General features: G+C 47.1%; 1 protein-coding gene across 6 annotated transcripts in view; it reads right to left on the bottom strand.

The window, feature by feature from the left end:
- MUS81 (MUS81 structure-specific endonuclease subunit) overlaps window positions 1-21288 on the bottom strand; it is a 1262762-nt gene that overhangs the window by 202227 nt on the left and 1039247 nt on the right. Inside the window, exon 16 of one of the 6 annotated variants that reach the window (XM_069645011.1) lies at window positions 3075-3453. The exons of the other annotated variants lie outside the window; for them this stretch is intronic. Coding sequence (XP_069501112.1) covers window positions 3406-3453 — 48 coding nt within the window. The 3' untranslated portion in view covers window positions 3075-3405. Of the gene's footprint in view, window positions 1-3074; window positions 3454-21288 lie in introns of those variants that run through there. 6 annotated transcript variants of the gene reach the window in all.

The following is a 21288-nucleotide window of genomic DNA, read 5'->3' as shown; positions in this document are numbered from 1 at the left end:
TAGGTACCCTAGCAACACTTCCCAATAAGTTTGTGAACAAGTTTAGGCAAGGCAGTACTTTGGCATGTATAATACCTAGGTGAAAACCGAGCAAAATGGCACTTTACAAGTTTTAAAAGTGGGAAGGAAAAGGTGGTTATAAGAGTTAGGTGCACCAACACAGTTCTAGAAGCAATCTAGAGAAGGCAGCTACAACACATTCAGCCACAGTCAATACCCCTGTGCCAGAGTCAGTGGTACAGGGCAAAGAGCCCAGGAGCAAAATGTTCTTGTAGCTGCAGTCAAGTCTTTGTTAAATGATTCAAAAAGGTGGATGCAGAAGGTGAAAGACAATGTTAGATGATCGGGGCGACAAACCCAGCAGGTAGGTAAAGGATTTAAAACACCTTTAACGCTACCAAACGAAAAGGGAGGCCTGGCGGAACAAAGTAACTTAAAAAGTAAAAGAGGCTCCTGCGGTGGTGGTTGTTCCTGGAAGTTCCTGCAGTTCGGGAGATCCAGCAGAGGAAGAGAGACTCTCGTCGTGGAGGAAGGTTCAAGATACTGCACTGCCCAGAGATGAAACCAGCCGCGGTGCTGCCAAACGAAATAAAAGGTACACTCTTTTAAATCGCAGTCCGGGTGGACGGGTGCCTGACTATCCGGTCTCTGAATTCAGGGCACTGGCGATTCGACCAAGACAGGTCCTGGAAGGCGATTGGCAAACTGGTTGGCCCCACCAGCTCAAGGGAAGAAGGCTCTTGCAGATGAAGATCTTCTCTCGTCGTGTGGAGAAGAGTGGTGAGACGCTGCAGCAGGGCTTCAACCGGTGGTTCAGTTGGTGCAGATGTCTTTGGCTTCTCTCCTCTTCGGCTTCTTAGTTCCAGTGGCGACGTCTTGCTCTTCCAGTCCTCAGGACCCTGCTTTTATGCAAAAAGATCCCCATTCATACAGCCTAGCTGTCACTCACACAATGGAGTGGTCATCCTGGCGGGAGACCCTCCAGCCTATCAGGACAAAGTGCGACATGGGTTGCTGAGGCAACCCTGTCCAGTGGTATTACTCCCCCTCTCACATAATGGGTCCACCCCAGACTCGGTGGCGCTGAAAGGAGGGCTTCTTGGCAGAAGCCCGCCAAAAGGACGAACAAAGGATCCTCGACCTGGGTTAGGATCTTAGAGAAAGACACGGGAAAGATTTATATAAAAGTTCTGGCAAATAAAACCTACCTGAGTAAAGTTAATATGAGAATAAACCGGCAGTATGTTAGAGGCTGTCAGTAAATGTGGTAGCCTCGAACAATGGGGAAATCCCATAGGGAAATATTGGCAGCCAAGTATTTTTGGTAGTTACCACTGCCACCAGCCAGAAACTTTTGAGAGAGGGACTGTACGGTACCCTCTCGAAAATGAACATAAGGGAAAAACTATGAACCCTTGTCAGTACCTCAAGATGGGTTGTACTGGTTTTGTTCATAAAGATTGACTAGTAATGTCAATGGGGACTTTACATGCCCTGGGAGACAGTAGTCGGTCCCAGGGTATGGAGTCTATGTTTGGGGGTCGCTACGACACCACTGTGTCACTGCACGGAGTGTGCTGTGTAACACATGTGGATAAAGATGGTTCCTATGAGGGTGAGATAAACCCCATAGATATTAAACACAAAAAATATCCTAGAACACACATAGCAAATATGCCTAACAGTGGGAAAAAGAGTTACACTCTTAGCAGGAGAAAGAAACAAAACCTTCAAATCCAGCAAAGCTGCTGGGGGACTCTATAGGTAAGGGAAATTAGCCATAGAATGAGAATTCTCCCTAACAATCAGTACTGTTGTATGCCTCTGTAAAGCGCTCCGTTGCTTCTCGAAGCTAGGTCTGCAGTGAATAAAAACAATAAGTGATGATAGGTGTATAAACTGGACCTTACTGGGCCTCTATCCTCCTAAGTGTAAAGCCAGACTGCTGACATGTTTATATTCATGAGAGCCTGGACTAACATGGTGGAAACCCTACCCAAACTAAAAGTACATCTTATCAAGTACTTACCAGAGGGCTTCAGAAAAAGCGAACAAAGAGATTTGACAGCGTGTCTCTCAACATAAAGAGTGATCTTGACAGCAAGTGATCTCTCTGCTTCAAGCAAGTCGTTGGCAAAACTCTCGACATGCTACTCAAAGCGATGTTAGTGAGGTAATCTGTGGGGCCCACTGGGATGTCAGAAATGGTCTGGACATAGAGGCTGTAGTTTCCCATCTTTGCCCGTTTATTGGCGAAGGCCCTGAAGATGTGGCTAGAGTATTAGAAAACAAGCCTTCAGTTTTGTACTCCGAGCAAGTGCTTTTCAGTCCTTCCTGTGACATGCTTTGGGAAATGTTACACAAGGAGATCCTCAGGAAGAAAAGAAATGTATACATCATGCTCGTCTTTCCTTTACATCTTCCTGTCACTAGACCAAATTTGTCAAACACTGACCCATTGCTTCAGGAACAGGACCAACAGTCCTTCGGAGAAAAAGGAAAAACTATTTACCCCAATAACACTTTACATTGGCTGACGAGAAACAATGAGTAAAGCCAAAAACACTTCAAATGTCTTTATAATCTACAGTAAAATTGATAATCACAAGAAAGATTCCAGACATCCTGAATTCTGAGTTAAAAAAATTAAAGTAATAGTGCGCTCAACAAATATTATTGTACCGAGCGTTCGGGCATGTGGTTTTAAGCAAACTGATCGATTGTAAGAACATTTCCTATGCACCTTACTTTAGTTTTCCTCACTTTTACACGTGTAGCTGGGCACGGCCATCTTGTGCTAATCTTATCCCTTGCCGCATCACCCTAAACTCAAATGCCCTCGCAGCACTAAATCATATCCCCCACCCTTGAAGCTGACATTACTATTCCTAGTGATATTCTCTACCTACTTTCATGATGTTAGTGGGCAGCGTAGCCAAACGCGCCCAGTCATCACCTACGTCTTTACGCCAGTTGACGCAGAACCCAGAATATCAACACATACATCCTCTCAGCACAGCGCATCGCAAATCGGAATAGAAAACACTATTTTTAAAGGAAACACCAATACTCTGCAATTTATAATGTGCTTTTATTTCCCAACAAACGCCCGGAGAACATCCACCAATTTAGATTATCAACCAAATTTTTAATTTCGTTGTGTTCGAGCATCAGGTCTTGATCATGAGGCACAGAGTATTCCTTTTAATAGAGAAGCGCATTAGAAGAACCTTGAATCGCTAGGCTTCGGCATCAGCCTCTTGCTAGACCAAGGTAAACGAGGACAGATTGCTCCTTGTAACTGGTACCGCTAAAGGGCATATTGGTCCAGGGCGATCGTCCCACATCAAAGTAATATAAAACCATCCATTTAGGTGTATCTGCCACTGCCTGTTGAAGAAACCATTACTCGGTATCTGGAAACAATGACATTCGCAGAAAGGAAGAATGTGGCTGTGTAGAAAACATAACAAAAATATATTTCAGTAGCCGTTCTTTAATCAGATTAAATCAGATCAGAGTAGGTTTAGCTCGCAATGGGATGCGGAAGCAGACGGAAAAATTCGAACACAGACGGCATTATAATGGAATATTAGCAACGAACTTGGGGAAGGGGTTGCTGTAGGTACTCTAGCTCAGAAGGGAATTGCCATAGCATTTCGGTGCTGGACTGCCTATATGCCCGGGACAAATACATATAGGGCCTCATTACACGGATGGCAGAGAACCATGGCGCTATTAGCGCCATGGTTCATGCCAGTAAATTACCGGCACCGCCTTGGCGGAAAGGGGAATTACCGCCCCATTCCAAGGTTGGCGGGGCGGTAATTCCCCCTTCCACCATTGCCCTTCCCCATTCCCATTTTTGCCCCATAGGGCTCAATGGGAATGGGGAAGGCGCTAATTACGGTACCGCAAATTGCGGTGCCGTAATTAGCTACCTGGGTCCCTTTGCGGGTTGGTTTTTAACACCTGCAAAAAGCAGGCGTTAAATCCCCCAACCCGCAAAGGGACCTCGTAGTAAGGCGGTAAGGATTTACCGGTACCGGTATTTTACCGGTACCGGTAAATCCTTACTGCCATCCGTGTAATGAGGCCCATAGGTTGTGTTTACGTGTCGTCACAATATGCCCCAACAACCCATTACAATGTAAGCAAGCAATACCAGTCAGAAAATGAAACCTTGACTCGTTTGTCTATAAACTAGTCTCCAGTTAAACTTGCATAATATTTGGTATTTACATTCTCTTGGTGGCGTATTGCAGAGTGTCCGCTCAGAGCAATGGTTTTCATATAATGAAATTACATGTTCCTTTGTCCAGTTTTAAAATGCGAAGCTTATCATTTTTGCGGGTATTACACACCTCCCGTCCTTCAATCCATAGCGAATCCCCCCTTTCTTCCAAGGTCGAAAAACAATATGAACCTTGTTTGGAGCGCATAAGCAAAGTATCATTTTGAAGAAACAAAGCCACAAATGAAAACAACAAGTTACTTACCTTATCTGGTAACGTTCTTTCGATGGGATGTTCTGCCGACGTATTCCACATCTATGACAGGTAATGACCACAGCTGTGCTGCCGCGGAACATTTTTGTCAGAGGGTATCCTGCGTCGATACGTTGCTCCTCGAGGGCCTCCGTTGAGGGTTAACGTCGCTGGATGTTATATATAGGACGCATGGCGCCCATAGCCTCAGTTTTCGTTTTTTTCCCCAGAACGTGTGGCACCAATCTCCTGCCAGTATGACTGCAGAAAGCCTTGCGGAAACGTAAACTGCAATCGCATAAGAAATTCTGTAGAGGGGCAGGCTGGGAGGGTGCAATGTGGAATACTTCGGAGGAACATCCCATCGAAAAAACGTTCCCAGATAAGGTAAGTAACTTGTTCTTCGAGGGGATTGTGTCCTCCGATGTATTCCACATCTATGACAGACTCCCAAAGCAGAACCAACGTATGGAGATGGGAAAAGAATTTACAATTTTAGAATGCCCAATCAAATGGCTGAATAGAGGACTGACCTACCAAAGGCCAAATCCTGCCCATGGATGGAGTCCAAGGAATAGTGTCTTACAAAAGTACGGACAGAGGAACACCCCTTTGTAGAGCAGTGGAGGCAGCCACACCCCTAGTAGAGTGAGCCCGTAAGCCTACTGGAGGGTCCTTTCCCGCCAAACGGTAACACTCAGAGATCGTCAAAATGATCTAGACAAGGTCTGTTTGGAAACAGCTTGACCCAAGCGACCTTCCAGCATAACCAACAAAGAGCTGATCGTCTACTCTGACCCAGGACATCCATGATAGATAGGAACTCAAAGCTCTTCTAGGATCCAACCTATGGACCCTCTCCTCTTCCTTACCAGGATGTGGAGGAGGATAAAACGCCGGAAGAATCACCTTCTGGATCAAATGGAAGTCTGACAACCTTCGGAAGAAAAGAAGGCCTCAACCGCAGGACAACTACAGTAAAGGGTGGCTTGGCGGAAAGTGCCTGCAACTCACTCACTATGCGTGCGGAAGTAACCGCAAATAAAAATACAGTTTTAAAGGACAACAGTCGCGACAAAAATTTAAGGGCTGAAACGGAACTCCCATTAGGAACTTTGAAACCAAATTCAAATTCCACCCCGGCACCTAGAAAGGCGACGGTGGAAACACATTAATTAGCCCTTCTAGAAACTGAGAAATCAAAGGGATCTTAATAAGAACATTCCTCAGACGAGCGCTAAAATATGGACAGCGCCGCAGGGTAACCCTTAATGGTACCTACTTGCAGGTCCTTGTGGGCTAAAGAAAGCAAAAAAGACAAAACCAAAGGAACGGAACATTGGAAAGGATCCACATTCTGTACCCTGCACCAGTCACAGAACATTCTCCAACGCTAACGGTACCGTGATTTCGTTGCGGGCCTTCTGGCCGAAAGCAACACCTCCATCACGTCTTCGAAGAGGTCCCAATCCTTATACCTCAACCTTTCAGATACCAAGCATGAAGGCTGAGAGACTTGACCTATGGATGGAGAACCCGACCCCCCCTTCCGGTGAGAGCAGATCGTCTCGGTAGGGAAGACAGCGTGGAGGGCAGATGGACATGTCGAGAAGGTCTGGGTACCACGCTTTCCTGGCCCATGCCGGAGCAATGAGGATCATCTGGGAACCGAACCTCCGTAACCCCCGCAACACTTGCGGAATGACTGGGACCGGAGGAAACGCATACAGCAGTGGGAAGGACCACTCCAATACGAAAGCGTCCCCTAAGGCTCCTCTTGGAGGAAATTCCCGCAAGCAGAATCTTTCGCACTTCCGGTTGACACTGGCGGCGAAGAAATCCACTTGTGGGGTTCCCCAAAGGGTGAAGATCTCCAACAGAACTTCCCGAGCCAGTGAGCGACCGCGCTCTGCCTGATCAGAGCGTCCGCCGCCGCTGCGTTTTTCTCCGGCCAGATGAACTGCCGAGATTGAAATTTCCTGCTGGATGGCCCAGAACCAAAGCTGCATCGCCTCCCTGCACAACGGGAGTGACCCTGCCCCCCATTTTTTGTTGAGGTAGTGCATGGCCACTGTATTGTCCGTCATAATCAGGACATTCTTCCCCTGCACAGTCGGCAGAAAAGCCTTCAGGGCTACCCTGACGGCCCGCAGCTCTAACAGATTTATGTGGAGTCTGGACTCCGACGGAAACCAACGGCCGCTGGGTGATAACTCATTGGCATGAGCTCCCCAACCCGTGAGGGATGCGTCCATCAGATAGTTATCTCTGGCCAAGGTTGCCAAAATGGAGCTCCCTTCATCAGATTGCCGTCGACGGCCCACCACAGAAGATCCTCTGCGACCGAGGGCGGAATCTGAACAGGATCTGACATCCTGCCGGAGAACTGCAACCACTGCATCTTGAGAGCCCACTGCAGAGATCTCATCCGCAGCATGGCCTCTCGCACCAGGAAAATGCAGGATGCCATGAGGCCGAGCAACCTCAAGAACTCGAACGCCGGGAGACTCTAGGCACGTTGAAATTTGTCCACCATCAGCAGAATGTGAAGAGCCCTCACCTGAGGAGGCGAACACTGCCCCAGGGATGTGTCGAACACTGCTCCGATGTATTGGAGCCGCTGGGTAGGTGTCAAATGGGACTTCTTTAAATGGAGGGAGCAGCCCAGCTTGTGAAGGGAGTGGCAGGTGACGGACAGATGATCTAGGCTTGCTCGAGAGAGTGCGCCCTGATCAACCAATCGTCCAGGTAGGGGTAGACGTGAATCCCCCTTTCCTGAGATACGTTGCCACCACCATCAGCTTGGTGAAGACCCTCGGGCGGAGGTCAATCCGAACGGCAGGACCCAAAACTGAAAATGCGAGTCGCCAACTACGAACCCCAGGTACTTCCTGTGCTTGGGATGAATCGGCACATGAAAGTAAGCATCCTTGAGGTTGAGACACACCAACCAATCCTAAGTTGAAGGGCCTGGAGGACTTGAGAAAGAGTTACCATCTTGAACTTGTCCTTCCTGAAGAGCTTGTTCAGCCAACGCAAGTCCATGATGGGTCAGAATCCTCAGTCTTTTTTCGGGATCAAAAAATAAGGGGAATACCATCTCTTGTTCCTTTCCGCTACAGGCACCAGTTCTATGGCACATCTGAAGTAATGGCTCACCATTCTCCAAGATGCTGCTCAAGTCTGCCCCCAACCGGCGAACCATGGGACATGGCCTCATGACTGAGCGGACGCGGCTGCGGCAGTGCCTGAGGGCAAAGAGGCAACTGCCCGAGCGGATTTGGCACCTCGAGTACCTTGCTTTCCACCTCTGGTACTCCTACGGTGGCCGCTTTGACTGGCAGCTCCTCTCGATCTACCAAAGGTAGAGTAGTACCGAAAGGAACCTCCCCTCCATTGCTGTCCCCTAGGACGAAAAGGCAGAGGTTGACGTACTGCAGCGCTCAAAGACTTCGCTGCAGCTTTGGAGGTCTGCAACCTCTCAAGGCTTTCGTCAGCCTTGCTGCCAAACATATCAACTCCATCAAAAGGCATGTTGAGAAGCCGGGATTGCACATCAGGAGCAAACCCCGACTTCCGCAACCATGCAAACCTGCGTATCACGGTGCCCACAGCCATGGACCGGCTGACAGTGTCTGCCATGTCCAAATCTGACTAAACGGATTCACACATGGCATCCTTGCCTTCTTGCACGAGGGCTAGAAAACCATCCCATTCTTCCCCTTCGGGAATATGCTCAGCCGCCAAAGATACACAATTTCACAGAGTGCATCTCGCCAAGGCACAAACAGAGTTGGCTGCCTTCAAAGCCATACCCCCAGATGAAAATACCTTCTTCGCCCAACCATCAAAGCGCTTATCTTCCCTATCAGGAGGGATGCTTCGCGGGGACCGTAGCCGCCTGCACCACCAAACTCTCCAGAGTATGGTGCGTCGACAAGTAGCAGGGATCACTACTGGCTGGGCAGTTTTTTTCAGAAGCGACTTATTCACTGCCGGGAGACTCTCCGGAGCAGTCCAAGCTGCCGCCACCCTTCTTTGCAAAGCCATATGAAATGGCAACACCGGGTCAGTGGGTGGACCTGGGTCCAGGATGTCCGTCAGATCAACCTGATCAAAATCAATAGGTCAGCTGGAGCCGACCACCCCAAGTATTCAGTCAACCTTGACATGAGACGCCTATAGGAGGATTCGGCATGCGGCGCAGGCTCAAGCCTGCCAAACTCCACCTCCGGAGAGGTGTCAAGACCACTGGCGCCATGCAAGGACTGACTGAGTTCCTCCATCTGACTGTGCCCCGACAAAAGGTCATCAGGGACATCAGCAGACACAACCATCTCATCATCAGACCCTTCCTCCACCTCTGAAATATACTCCAAAGGTTGGAACAAATCCAATCTGGGAGAAGGAACAGAGTAGGGCTACAAAACAGGCCTCATAGACTTACTGAGAGCCTTCCTCAGAGCTTCCACAGCCACCCGGGGCACCTCCGCCAAATCCTCCACAAACGGCGTTGAGGGTGCCGATGGTGCATCGACAACTTCTTCGAGGGCGGAGCCTTGAGAGCCCCCCTCGACGGACACGGTGCCGATGGTGTCAACAACTTGTTCGAAGGCTTCACAGGTTCCGACGGTCTCAATGGCTTCGAGGACCTGGCACGGCTATGGCGATCTCCCTTGTCTGAGTGGCACCTCGACGGCTCCCGATGATCACGCCGAACACCCGAGCCCAAAGGCGGGCGAGTGGTGGACCGAGCCCGTTCCCTGCCGGCTTCTTTCAAAGGCGTAGCCGGAACTGCACCTTGCGATCCGAAAATCACCATCATCTGCTGGCGGAATGCATCCCATTCGGCCCGCGACGAAGACTTGGTGGGACAAGTCAACCGTCTGTCGGAATCCTCCGACGAAGACGAGGAAGGCGACAGATGACAGTGCTTTCTAGAATGCCTCAGCGAGACTGAGGAATGGGTGAACCACTCCGAGAACGAGACGTGGAGAGTCGCCCCTCGAGTCATCGGTCGAAAGCCCAGGGGACTTCGACTTATTGGGCTTAGACACCCTACCTTCCTTTAATTTCTTGTTACGTTCCCGCAAGGCCTTAGACGTCAGGGACTGGCAATCATCGCAGTCGTCGGTGGCATGGCTTTCTCCGAGGCACCAGAGGCAGATGTCGTGAGGGTCCGTGATGGACATCTTCGAACTGCAGTCTCGACATTTTTTAAAGCCTGACTTCAGTGTAGTAGAAGAAGAAATCACTATCGAAGAGAAGAAACGAGCGCGCCGAGATTCCGAAGAAAACACGTTTGTGGAAAAAACGGAACTGAAGCTAAGGGCACCCTGCGTCCTTATATATAACAACATCTGGTGACGGCGACCCTCGACGGAGGCTCTCGAGGAGCAATGTATCAACTTCATCGACGCAGGGCGCCCTCTGCCGAAAATTTTCCGAAGCAGCACAGCTGTGGTCATTACCTGTCATAGATGTGGAATACGTCAGAGGACACAATCCCCTCAAAACATACTGTACATGACGCATCGGTGTGAACTCCCCACAGGCAACATCAAACGCTGTGACCTCCACTCCATGGTAGCGATTAGCCCGGCCGACCAACGTGGCATTTGAAATATGTTAGAAAAATAAAGAAATTGGTTGCTGGCACCTACCAATGCCGCGCTATTGTAAATACATTCCTACTCATCTATATTGATAGTGAAAGCTGGCTTACATACAGTGCAAAATAACAATCGTCATTGGTTAACTGACCTAGTCCAGTATGGGGCATAGGCGATGTCTGTCTACAATTGGCAGAGGATTTAGAGGCGGTCAGTTGGCATGTGGGTCAGCTGGGCTCATCTTCGCATAATAACATAATCCTAACTGAGCTAAACTAAACAATGAAGATCGGCATGTTTAAAATAATAGCTGCCATAAAATCTATTACATCAAAAAGAGGTCGTTTATACAATGAAGGCAAATATATGTGCATTCCGACCAAAGGTGTAGTGGGTGCATGGGTCCTGCTTTCAGGGGTCTTATCAGAAGGTTCGATCAGTGATTTGTTTTCCCCGGCCCTCGTGATTCCAGACATATGGGAGATAGGAATAGGTTTCAGAAGAGAATATAGGGCCACACTGGATTTGTTATATGGTGGGCAATCTAGGGTGGTCCAAGGGATGGGTTGGGTAAGCAGATGTGTTCAAAGGGAATTGAGGGCATTAGGCATGTGGATCATGTTTTAGCAGGGAGGGGGGGCATGAATCAGCAGATATGGATTGGGTATTGGGTCTGGAGCAGGCCTTGGTCTCACACCCTGCGATGAGCACATCCTGTCAGTATTTGATACTTCCTAAAAGCAACATTGGATGACTGAATTTTCCGTGAGCAATGACTCGTGCAGGGCTGGCAAGGGGTGGAGGTGCGGGGCTGGCTGTGCACGGCGCTGGGAGACAGAGAGGCTGACAATTCGGCAGAGGAGCAGAGGCCTAGAAAAAGATGACGCTTGGAAGAGACAAAATGGAGTTCACGCTACACACATTAGTAATGCTTTCATACACATATAAATAGGATGGGGGATGCAAATATATGCAATATGGGTGGAGATGTCTCCCCTCTTAGCTCATACCTCAATTACTTATGGAGAGAATGATGCAAGGGAGGCAGAACACGCTGCCCCTCCCCCAACATTAGTGATTTAGTTATTTTCGGACAACAGTTCCAGTTAGAGTAAGTAAAGAAGATAACGAGGAAACCATTTTCAAATAGGCCCCGTGACATCTTTCTACTAGGACCAAAAATCCATCTCTATGCAAATGCAGCTCTGCAATCCACAGCGCCTGGCTCAGCCAGCCCACACCATTCCCTCCCCATTGCCACATCTACGTGCGCCCCGTTTTCGCAGAGGAACGTGCTCTGCGGATAACGTGAGACACTGACAAGTCATAAATCCAAGTGCCCAATCATCTCCACTGAAGTTCCCGTGCACCAACAACCTCCACCCCGCCAGGCCTGAGCCCACCAGCTCAGACCCAGCAGTTCCTTTCATGCTGGTATCCATCTGACCCCGGATCAATCAAGGGCACAACAAGAGCTGGCCGAAAACGGGAAGGGGGAAAACACAGAGTGACACTGTATGCCAGGCATTCTACCATATGCACTTCTTGCAGAAACAATTTGACAAAGAAAATACATTTGAAAAGAAAATGTGGACGCTATGGCCACCTATGTCGAGCTTTACAGACACCAAGCAACCACAGACATGCACGTTTTCTTTCGAGATTTAATTTAATGATTCATAAACAGGATTAAATGTGCATAATTAAATACTCCTTAATACTTTTAATAGCTTTGAAATTCGAGTTCAATAGCATTCCATTGTTCATGTATGTAATGTACAAACATTGGGGAACATGGCCACTCATTTTTTGCTTCGTTTTGCAAAGGCCAATGTGTAACGAGGCATGCCAAAGTTTCTTGCAGTTCTCGAATGTTCTCTCCCTAGATTCTCGTTATGCGCTAATGCGGCTAGTAATGTTCGAACTTGCATTCCGTCTATACCGAAATGCAACCTTTTGGGTCTGTACTTTAGGCACATATTGTGGAACACCTCCAAATCTCTGGTGTGACAGAATTCTGGTAGTCCTTTTAGGTCTCTTGAAAGAGTTTTATCGTACACAATCTTCTCAAGAGCTTTGTGTAGGTGAGGATGGAACCAACCACTTCTTGCATTCCTGCTCTTCCGATAAAGGTCTATATGCACATTCGTGAAAATGTAGGTTTTCTGTCCATGAGTGAACTTTGGAACAGTGGTGCATCAATGAGCGCCATTTTTCAAGTAGAATTTCCACAGACCCATCACAAGTTTTGGAGCTCCACCAAAGATGGTTGCTGAAAGACTAACGCTCACCTGACTCCCACGGAGGCGCTGGTCTAGTCTGGGTTGCTGTGGCCTCTTCGAGCATGATGCGCAGAACTCGGAACACCGACTGAACAGGACCCTCAAATCTTGCTTGTCTGACCCGTAGGAATATCCTTCTGCAGATGAGAAAGGGGATTAACAGTCTGCAGAATAGTGTGCTTGCTCCCCCCTTCCCCCCTTCGTTCTTCTCTAACTTCCTCCAAAATCCCCGGTTGAAGCTCACCTTATGGTTTGAAAGGATGAACTCTCCATCCTGCTTCTGGTGCAGGGGTGCGTGTTTGTCCAGTTACTTCACTGGTTTTCAGAATGGCGCTGGCAAAATCCACTTGACTTTTCCGAGCGGAACGCTGTAAGTATGAAGATTACAAAAGTTCAAGTGTAGAGCCTCCTTTTCTGTTGCCTTCCTAACCTGTGATCTGTCCTTTATTTCAGGTGCAGAATGAAGGCGATGCGTTGAGGGATTGAATTGCCGATGGTAAACTCAGGTGAGTTAGCAATGGGGGCGATCCCTCTTAATGTCTTTATATTCCTCCAGTAATGTCTTTTGTCCTTTCCCCATAGGGGCCGGGGTGCGGTACCTGCCAACGAAGCGGCGCCGACCCAAAATGAGGAATGGTCCACCAACAGAAGACCGGTAAGTGTTATGGCGGAAAATTAGGCTTTCCTCATATGTTCCTTCTGCTCACCTTTTGTCTCTTCTTCTCTCCCCTAGGCGTACAGATGTGGCGACCGGTGCAGGCAGTCGCGGTGGAGCCAGAAGAACTCCCGAGGACAGGTGAGTGAAGCGCGGCGCTGCAGCGAGCAACGCGGTGCTTTAGAATGAAAGTCTTTTCTCAGGAACGCTGGGGTAAAGGTTCCGGATGCAGGTAAGAAGTTTGATAAAATTCTTGGTTTTCACCTTTCTCTTCTCTTCTTTCCTTGCAGGTGTTCCAGGATCGAGGCGGGCGTGGCTGGAGACCAGATGCAGGAGCAGACACGGTGAGCGTTCAGCTGCTTGGATGCAGAACAACGCGAAGCGTGAGCTACTGTCTGGGCGTGGCTTAAATAGCCCCCAAAGTAGTTCCAGGTAAGTATCCTTCCCTGGCCACGCCCGAGTGGCAAAATAGTCCCAATGAAAAAATAGTCCCCTTCAGGTCTCAGGGAGGCCTGAATCTTGCAGCATGGTCTGCATCAGGTAAGTGCACAAAACACCTTCCTTTATGAGCCTGGCGCCTATGGCGCCAGGACTGATGTCCAACATGAGCCTGGCGCCAACGGCGCCAGGACAGAGTCCAAAGAGCCCCTATAAGGGGCCGCTGGGCTTTTACCCGGGGGCATGATGCCTGCTCCCGGGGGTGCTGGGCCTGGCCTGGTGCTCCGGGGGTAGGCATCATGACAAAGACAGACCACTGTCAAATATTTTCCGAACTTTTTTTACCAGCAGCAGTAGTAATCTTTTTATTCACTGATTTGGCAATGTGCCATACATCAAATTGATGACGAATGTTTGGAAACTGCTCTCGTATGGCATTGGCTATAGAAACAGGTCTGTCAGTGGCTGTGAGGTCTATTTGCATTTCCCTCGATTGAAGATGTTCGACGGATTTTATGAAACCATTTGGTCACCTGCACGATCTCCGAACTCACAATTATTTTAGTTTCCAGGTCTTGAAAGTGGTATGTGTAGTACTTTGCTGAACATCCTGGGCTATCAACGTGTCCGTCGCCAGCTAGCCTGAACCGGTTGCCAGAGAATGTGCTTTCAATTGATATTTGTTCAATTTTCCAGGCTTGACTTATAGTGGGGAATAAGAATTCTCTTTGATATGTGTAGTACTGGGTTTTAGCAAGGAAGTGACGCCACAAATTTACAGAAACTGGACAACTTACTAAAAGTGGAGCCACTGGAAAGTAAAGCTGCTGAACATAGTAGATTCCCAGCTGGCACTTTGCCCAGCATCAGTTGAGCGGACCATGAAAATGTATAATGGAGGTTGACAGAGGTGGCCTGGATTTTCAGGTTAGTGCCTTGCAATACACGAGTCACATTCACCAATGGCTCCCTGCATATTTTTCCACTTACTGGATGGACACATTTCAGCATCAGTATAAGCTCTACCAGGCAGCTGTCGAATACAATGTATTGGTGCTCCTTTATTAGCCAATCGTCCTGCACGAATGTGGTTTGTGACTCAACTGTGGTGGACAAATCGCCCAAACTGCCCACACTGACGTCGAGATCTTTGGCAAGTTCCTCTGTCAATTGAATTGAAGCTTCAGTCTGTGTTAGTTCAGCTTGTGCAATTTGCACACGAATTGGAGAAACCGTCAACATCGAATGTTTACTGGGTGGATTTTCTTTTGCCGGTGTAGATTGTGTCAAGTGGTCTGTGAGGTATTCCAATGCATCATCATTATATTCAGTTTCATCTTGTGTATTTCTCACATTGTAGCAATGTCTACAAGAACACTTTGCTGGCTTCGCCGGTCACATTCAATTCAGTTTCAGGCCATTGGACAAAAGCATCTCCTTATTGACTGGACCACGCTGCACCTCTAATAGTAGTTGCTCCATGGTGAAATCTGTTTGGCAAGCGGGATCTTTGGTTTCATTTGTTGTCTGGGTCTTTATACTTCTTTTCCTTCTGCCCCTCCAAGAAATGGGTTGTAAAAACATGTTCAATGTATAGCACAGACACAGCAGATAGCACTTTAAATACAAAACCATGTTATCAAGAAAATACCAGCCTAAAATACTTCTAGAAGAATTATTTACCCTTGCTTTCTTGATTTTCTGTGAAACCGTGGTCTTCTTTGTAACGACCGCACCAGCAAGCTGATCCACCACCTGTGATCCATGTGCCTCCACTTCTAATTGCACACTTTGTGTACATTCCATGAATAGAATAGTCAATAAAAAAAAAAATAGTCAATCGTATTGGAAATGTAAAACTTTCATTGCAGACAGTGCTTACACACATACCCTCGCAAATTTCACCTGATTGATGCCAAGTGTACTTGATAAGATCACCGTGCAAAACATACTGATGGTAATGTTGCCCTCAAACATTTTGCGATGTATTCTGCATTAGGGAGGAAGTGTGTTAGAACTGAAATCAAAAGTTAGAAACACTGCATGTTTATATGAATGTCACTGTCTAATAGTATCATATGTAGGATTTACTCTTTCATTCAAGGGACCGTCAGTGCGCATACCTCATACTCTGGACCTGCTCCAAAGGACAATGTAATTGTAGTCGAAGTACCAGCATCCCCCTGTAACACATTATCTGTTTTAGTAGGGATGAAAACAGCAACATGGAACAGAGACAATGGGATGGAGACAATGGCACATATAAAGAGAAACCCATAAATGACACTTAGTGCAAACAACCGACTAGATACATAAAGTGAAATAATATTACCTGATAGGCGCTTGAATTTGTTGTTTGACTCTAGTAAATAAATGGATGCAGATTCTTGCTCCTTCATTTTCAGTGCATTGTCATGAAGTGGTAAAAGGGAACATGAGATTTGCAATAGATATGTGGGAAGATCCAACTGTTTAGAATATGAACTTCTGCAAGTCTGTAGGGTTCACCATTTGTATACTGGACGTGTCGGTGGTTTTGTCAGTTGCAAGGGTCTGTGCTTCCGTCAGCATGCCCTCCTAAAAAAATGGACATGTCAAGCAACCGATTACGAAAAGATTATGCTTCTTTTGAAGGGCACTATGGTTTGTTTTCTATGGTCATACTTACTTTCTTTGATGCTCCATAAACCAATGACAGATGTGTAGTAAAGTGTGGTATAGTTAAAAAGTAATACAATCTGGTAAATATGCAAACTTTAATAAGACATTTACACTGAAAGCACCAATCCGTTCATGAAGTTACCTGTTCAGTACCCCACCGCCTACAGCTAATGCATCATCCGGGTCTCACATGAGGCAGCGTGTGCATGGATAGAGTTAGAATTGCATTTGGAAGCAATTTATGAGTCAATGCTTTTTGGTGTACTGCGATTGGTCGTACATATCGTCTGTAAAGTGCAGGCTGCAGATGCGGAAACGACTGGCCCTCAAGTCTTCAAAAATATCCTAGGTTCTACTTTCAAGCTTCTCCACCGGGAAGCCACAAAGTCGAACCCATTCTCTTATTGAATAAATATCACTCGGGAATGTATGCAGGATTCTGCCCTTACTTTTGGCATGGCTCCTAGAAGGGCAACTGAAAACCGCACAAGCAGGCATTCTTGAAAAATCTATAAGATCTGTATTAAAAAATTACACAATTACTAAACAATTGTACTGAATGCATGAGATTGATGGAATTATATCAAAGTTTTCTATGCGTTGTTTTCGTCAAAGAAGCAAAACCTGTGTAGCGTAATGGAATATACACTGGGATAACTTTCATACAGAATTGATTGATGTAACGCAAATTGTAACATGTTACTCGTCCGTTGAATGTACTTTCATGCATCAAAAGGGAACTTGCTTATAGACATGGTCCGAGAAAGATGCAATACTATCACAATTGACATTGATGAAATTTGCTATATAAATAGAGATAAGAACACTTGAAACATTAGACAATGGTAAAGTCATTCAGATGAATGATCATTTCACTACTGGGTACATTCGGTCGAAATAGATAGACATTTTTAAAACAGAAAGAGATGATTGTAGTGAAGTTAATAGGCGACCTGCCCTTACCTTGACTAACAATTAGATTCAGCAAGCAGGGTAGTTAGTAGCAGGAGAACAGGTAGCACGATCAAGAGTGGACTTCCAGTGCTCACAGATGTTCACGGGTAGCACGATCACGAGTTGACTTCCAGTGCTCACAGATGTTCTCAGGATAAATATCAAGGGGTTCTTAAAGAATTAGAAAAGTGGGTGTGTATGTGAAGGAGTGACATGTTTCTGGCACGGTCTGAATCAGGGGAGCCTGGAGACACTGTCTGGTTAGGCCATGTGAACAATGGCCCCTGTGCGGAAGATACCTTAGAAGAGTACATGGTGTTTCGCACCTTGCCCGTTGCCACCCTGCAAGTGTCACAGATGTCCCCCTTTCTCACCTGAGATCGATCCTTGCAGGATTTCTTGGGAGGAGTCTTCTTGCGCACGGATCGGGTTTTGTACAAGTCCGCGCGAGCCTCTTCTGGCTCCAGCGTGCGTTCAGTGTTCCGGGATACTCGGAGGCTCCGGGAAGTCCAGGAAACGAGGAAGGTGTACATGAAGACGGCACACGAAATCCGGGAAGCAAGGTAGAGAGAAGAGGGAGGAAGAGGGTCCAGGAACCAGGAACAGGAGAATAGTTCAGCGAACTACGGAGCACACGTCTAGCCACTACCAGCGATAACGTTGAGATGCGCGGGGCCGCGGGTGCGTGGTCTATTTGTAGAATGCGCTACGTACGACGTGGAGGCTGGTGGAAGGCGTACCACGTTAGACGGCCATGTTGGGAGTACCAAGGAGTGCAAGCCCCGTTGCGATAGGTACAGGAAGTCCAAAAGGGGCGTGTTCTGTGGATCATGACAGCAAGCCCCCTTGGGAGTGCACAGCCACAGGTGCGAACTACCATTGATACTGGAGGGGGCATGGTTGGTCATGAGGCGTGCGGAAAAGGGCCAGAACACTGCTGAAGGGAGACACTTATGTGGATTGCAGGGGTGCGGTCTGTTTTAGGGGAGTCTGAAGACATTGGGTCTGCGGAGGCCATTTGAACAATGGCCCCTGTGCGGAAGATATCTTTGAAGTGTACATGGTGTTTGCCACCTTGGCTGTTCCCACCCTGCCAGCCCCTTTGGGAGGGCACGGGCAAAGGTGCAAACTGCCATTGATAATGGAGGGGTGATGGATTGTTGCAGAGGAGGTGAGTGTTAAAGGGCACCAATCATTGTTGCATGTCACTCAGACAAGTGAGCGTGTCCTTGATTCACTGAAAAATTGAAACTATTCATAAAAGATGATTTGTATTTTGTTTTGTTGCTGATGGCACAAATGTACTACAAATTGTATACTTCGGGTTGCAGCACAGTGTGGGAAAATCCCCTATACTGACCGCTGTCGCTGTGGAATTTGGCTCGAATGGCTCCAACGACACAGGCGGGTATTACTCGCCTAACGCGGTATCCAAGCCTCCAATGAAGCCACCATGTAAATAAACGATAGGCCACCAGCCTGTACCACCTACGGAAGAGAAACATACCTAATGTATTTAAATGAACCTAAGTGTACAAACCTTATCAGAAAATGCATCCTGTATCCTAAAGCATAGTTTCCCGTACTAATGTTACTTCATGGATCAACCAACTTGGGCTTCAAAGTGTAGACACATTACAAAAGTGAACACCAATGCAATCCATAACATTGGGGGCACAGAGAAATATTGTTTCTTGATTGTAAGTTAAAGACACATAAGATGATCACTATTATTTCCCCAAAGCGCAAGAGATGTATTGAATTGCCAGACTGCATTCATTTGGCAGTGATGGATCAAAGTTACGACAATACAAGAGACAAACATGAAATGTTAGTGGCCTTAGTGGTCAAAGTGACATTGCATGTAGAGTACAGTTATTCGTTACTTGGATTGCAAGGGGGAACTGTTGCGTGAAATTCATGCATAAGCACCATCATAATCCTCAACACGGACCTTGTGAGGCAGGCGGCCTTGAAGTCATGCAGCTTGGTAACACATAGCAGTGGTGTGTCTTCTTCCGATATGTAGGCCAAGCATCCAGAGTTTTCTTAGTAGCAGCAGTTCTCCTCGGTCGGTATGACTTTGCACCGATTGCAAGTACACCAGGTGGAAATGTCTTCCATGCGACTAGGCTCAGGCTTATGATCCGGTGATTCGTCCTCCCAACTGTAGTCTGATGCCCCATCGTTTCTGCATCATTCTCTTTCAACTAATTCTGCCTCAGAATACTCCGGCTCGTGCTGGTTAAAATCGATAGTAATGATAGTACTAGTATCTGTTTGTGCAGGCTAGGAGCAATGAAGAAAGCTTAACAGAGCAGAAACAGAGCAGAAACAAGTCATAGGCTATACAAAAAAAGACCTGAAACGATTGAAAAAGCAACTCTGATGTCTGGTGAGAAGTGGTCTGCTTACTGAAATGGGCCGTACGCGTCTAGTGATGTCAGTTTAAGGGGCGGGTGATATGATTTAGTGTTGGGAGGCCACTTGAGTTTAGGGCGATGAAGCAACGGATAGGATTAGCACAAGATGGCTGTGCCCAGCTGATTGACTTTGCATGTGTAAAAGTGAGGAAAACTGTATGGTGCATATGAAATGTTTTTACGATCAATTACAGTTTGCTTAAAACAATCCTTTGAGTGAGTTCATAGATTTCTACCTTAGAAGCCGGTTAGAAATCTTTGATCAGCTTCTTCGCACCTCATCAGCCACTCATTCAAATTCTCTAGATGTGGAGGATTCTCCTCCTCCTTTCAGTCTCCTTTGACTCATGAAGTAGGGAAATCCTCAAAAATTCCGACAACTTCTAAATGCACGCATTTACAAACTAGTCTTTCAGCTCATGCAATATCTTTAACGGTTGAGTCTAGCAGAAAGGTGCCCCCAATAGCAGTGTAAGGTGCGCTAAAGAAGCAATAATTGACATGATTTCACTCTAGTGCATCCTGTGATGCTGAAGCAGCCTTAAAGGTATGAAAGAATTTTTAATGTTACATGACAGCATATCTATCGCAACAGGTTTACGTTTCATGACAGGAGATTTGCCACAAATGTTCTCTATGTCCCCACCACATCAGCGGTCTTGCGACCATAGGCCCTTCCTTTTTCACCTGCTGCAACGTTCATTCCATGCCCTCAAGTCTCTGCACAACAGCAACACCATTTCAAGTCCTGCTGCCTCTTGTGCCACATTACCAAAGCAATGTGGCATAGCATTCTGCTCTTTCCTTACCTGCACATGTTCCCCATTTCAGTGGTATCCAAAAACGACCTCCCCACCCCAGAAGCTATATATAACTGCTTATATTTTCTATTAAAAGCAATCATGTAATGCAGCTATCCTAGGAAGAAATGGCATATGACGAGGGGCATGCAAAGCTTGTAGGTGTTTGGTTATTAACCCACCCATTGACTGCCCCTGCCCATGCTAACCCCTATCGCCATTCCAACCCATTTCCTGCCCCTCCCCGACCAATACGCATCTTCCTGGGATCTCTTTGTGCTAGCTTTATCAAGCTTTGCCATCAAACTTTGTGCTCAAAGTGTCTGCCTGTGTTTTTTCAGTCTTCAGAGAGTCTATGACTTAATTGGAGCTGAAAACGCACTACTGGTGTAATACAAATCTCTTAACCAGGTCTGCCTTCAGCCACTCGATGTATAAGGCCTGTGTAAAACAAGCTTATACACAAGGTGTGACTTGTGTATAAGTATTAAGCATTTACCAAGCACTGTTATTATATGTTGAGGTACTCTCACAATTGTACAGCTGCTACCAGTAATGTCCAGTTAATACCACTATGACAGTGCCTGCCAAATTCCTTTCCCATGCCTACACAAAAGGCAAAACGGTTGGCATTGCAAATCCTTGTTAAAGAGCCTTTTTTCCCCCACCCCCTTTCAGACATCAATCTGGCCCCCCTACTGGGGGCAGTCTTATGTTATTTTGCATTTGTATAGCGCCTTATGTACCATTGGTATGATCTCAAGGCGCTTGTAGGTTGAACGCCCTCGGGAACCGCAGCTCAAGTCAGTTGAGTGTCGTAAAAGTGTGTGGGCGCACCAGGTATGTGTGCAGCCGGTGTGGTTGTTGCATTATAGCTGCTTCTTAGCGGTAGGTGTGGTGCTGAGGAGATCAGTTGAATGTGTTCAGTCTGGAGGGTTGACAACCAGACTGAGTTATGGCTGCGTTAGGCCTGAGG

This window comes from Ambystoma mexicanum, chromosome 2p (genome assembly GCF_040938575.1).
Source record: "Ambystoma mexicanum isolate Mex_15411 chromosome 2p, UKY_AmexF1_1, whole genome shotgun sequence".
NCBI lineage: Eukaryota > Metazoa > Chordata > Amphibia > Caudata > Ambystomatidae > Ambystoma > Ambystoma mexicanum.
The sequence above is the reverse complement of the archived record's forward strand: the minus strand, read 5'-3'. Positions and strand labels throughout refer to the sequence as shown.